The sequence below is a fragment of the Chondrus crispus genome, genomic scaffold, assembly GCF_000350225.1.
Source record: "Chondrus crispus Stackhouse genomic scaffold, scaffold_310, whole genome shotgun sequence".
NCBI classification, from domain to species: domain Eukaryota; phylum Rhodophyta; class Florideophyceae; order Gigartinales; family Gigartinaceae; genus Chondrus; species Chondrus crispus.
Window position 1 is genome coordinate 75,624 of NW_005179199.1, and position 2,847 is coordinate 78,470.

Sequence of the window (2,847 nt, forward strand, 5' to 3'; positions counted from 1 at the left end):
GGGGGAGCTGACCGGCGATACCGCAGCGTGAATCCTCGTTGTACGAGCTAGCGGATCTCCAGTCCCTACTAGGGGATTGGTGTACCCGTCTTTGTCCAATCAGGGATTATTCCCCATCATTGGGTGAAGAGGCCTCGTCATGCGAGTACGGAAGCTACCCCCCCGTACGAAAAAAACAGAAGAGGGGGGGTGAACGGACTACGCCATATGGCGGGGCAGACCTCGTTCAACGAGTGCGATCGATTGCCTCCTTTCTGGGAGAGGGGACGTCCTCGGTTTGCGAGTAGAATTCTCTCCCTCCGAATAAGGGGGTTCGTGACCTCCCTAGATGAGCAGAGAAATTTCTCCTTACACGGGGGGATGGAACCCGCGCGGTGGCGGGGGTGCCCTCTTCATGCGAGCTAGAAAACTTCCCGACCCCGCCACCGAGGGGCGTACACGCCACGGGCCACGCGGAGGACCTCTTCGGGCGAGTAGCGGAGTCTTCAGTTCGAAAGGGGAGGAGGTGAATCGCGGCACGGCGCGAACTCGTCTAGGCGAGCCAAGTCATCGCCCTCCGCCGGTGGTGGGGGGAGCGGCCTGACCGCTCCCCCAGCCGATGCGCGCGGAGCTCCCGTCGGTTTCCGAGGGAGCGAGGCACGCGCTCTTCGGCCCCGGAGGAACCAACACGCCATACCGCATGGCTCGGTCGTGGGTCCGCCCATGTCGCTGTCGGGGAAGCACCCTCCCAAATATTTGCGGAAATAGAACCTCCATCCGAAAATTTGAAAAACATTACAAGACCCAAAAGGGGGGACGGGTCGGGCCAAGACGTCCGGTGGCAGTTCGCGGGGTCGGGACGCGTGTTTCCATGAGGCATTGCTGTGGAGCCCCTCGTACCTTCTCGCTGGGGTAACAGGGCGACGGCCCTGCGTGTCTAGTTCTCGAGGCCCACGCCGTTGGGTCGTTGCCATAGCGCCCAGTCGGGGATTCGTATCCGCTTTTTGCGACAGTACCGCACTATGGTGTTGTAGTCGATGTGGTGAGCAGGCTCCCAGGTCGCCTCGGCGTCGCTGTACCCGTACCAGCGTACGCGGAACATAGGGATCCCGTTCACCCCAGGGTCGTGCACCGTCAGCGAATGTACGACGTAAACGTCGGTGGGGCCTCCTGCGTTATTAACGGGAGGTAAAGACTCAGCCAATGGTGAGGTAGGTGGCACGCAAAAGGCATCGGGTTGGAACGTACACTTCGCGGAAAGACGTGCGGCACCCGACGCGATGAACGCGCGGTGGGCGGGGCCGATCGCCAGAGGGGCGGAGGGGACAACGCGGCGGGGCGCGGGTGGGTCCGTAGGGGCCACTGTTGGCTCGGGAGCTATAGGGGTCTCTCTCGCGGTTCGAGCGCGCGTACTACGCGCGCGCGTGCTACTAGCAGGACGCGAGTCCGATTCTTCTCCACGCTGCGGGCCCTCCGTTATCCCGACCGGAGAGCGGTACCCAGCGAGTCTCGAGAGGTTGTCCTCGATTCCCGCGCTCGTGACAGCGTCCATCAATCCCGGCGTGAGCAACTTCGCGGTCGCCGGTGTAGCGAGGGTCCCTTCCGAGGCGGTAGCTTCGGGGAGGTTACTATCCTCCCCGTCTGACTCCACCCGTTCCAGCGGGGGATCCTACACGTTGCTCCTCAACTGGGGCGCTTTGAGGACTCGGTCACGAGAGAGCCGGTCCTTGAGTCCCGTCCCGCGTAGAATGGTGACGGTATGGTCATCCACCTGCAAGACAGGGAAGGGGACCTCGGTTTGTGGTGCGAGCTTGTTATTCACCCGATTCTTTTCGGTCCTCTCCTCGGACCGCAGCGCGGCCTCGCGGTTCACGAGTACTTGATCCCCCACCTTGTAGTCAGGTACGGGGTAGCGGATCCGATTATCGAACTCCTGTTTATACCGCTCCCGTCCGGTCCGCAGGTTACTGCTGGCCGTCGACATCAGGCCGCGAAGCCACGCTAAGTAGCGGATCTTGAACTGCGCCCTAGAGGCGGTGGGGTCCAACCGCGGCGTTTGTTGCAGGGCCAACGGACTCGGGGTCCGGGATAATACCAGGTCAAAGGGCTTCATCCCAATCATCCTGTTGACCGTACAATTGTATCCGTACGTCAAGGCGTCCGTATACTGATCCCAGTCTCGTTGGTTATCGGCGAGGTAGTTCCGGAGGGTTGATACCAACGTACGGTTGAATCTTTCCACATGCCCATTAGTTTGGGGGTGATACGCCGTGGTAAACACGCTCTCAATTGAGAGTATCTTGCACACTGCGAGGAAAAACCTCGATGTGAATTGTCCTCCGTTATCGGAGAGAAGTTTCACTGGGGCGCCGTATACGAACACCCAGTGGGAAATGAACGCTTGCGCAACCGTTTCAGCGGTAATCCTCTTGAGCGGGACCATCCTGGTCAGCTTGGAGTATCTGTCCGTCATCACCAAGAGGTAACGGTTTCCTCTTGGTGTACGGGGAAGTTCGCCGAGAATATCGATGGCGATGTACTCCAGGGGCCCTGACGGAGGAAATGTCTTCAACTCAGAGTTGTGCTTCCGCAGTTTGATGCGTGTCTTCGCGCAGTCGGGACACATCCTTACGGTCGAGTAGGAGTCCACCGACATGCTTGGCCAATAGAACCGCTGTCTTAGCGTATAGAACAATCGCCTACCTCCCGGATGGCCGGAGGTGGCGGGATAATGCGACAAGAACCCCCCTGTCCCGGAGGGTTGTTGGTACTACGATCGGTTCCACACCGTCGAGGTGGGCTTTCCGGCAGACCAGCCCTTCCCGATTCACGAAGAATCGGGACCGGCGCAATTCGGCGGACCCCTCC

At 60.2% G+C, this 2,847-nt stretch overlaps 1 protein-coding gene across 1 annotated transcript; it reads right to left on the reverse strand.

Moving 5' to 3' along the window:
• Positions 1-1,648: 1,648 nt before the first annotated feature.
• CHC_T00005754001 (hypothetical protein) lies at positions 1,649-2,635 on the reverse strand. Its single transcript, XM_005717346.1, has one exon. It carries the CDS (start codon positions 2,633-2,635, stop codon positions 1,649-1,651), a length of 987 nt encoding a protein of 328 aa, XP_005717403.1.
• Positions 2,636-2,847: the final 212 nt, after the last annotated feature.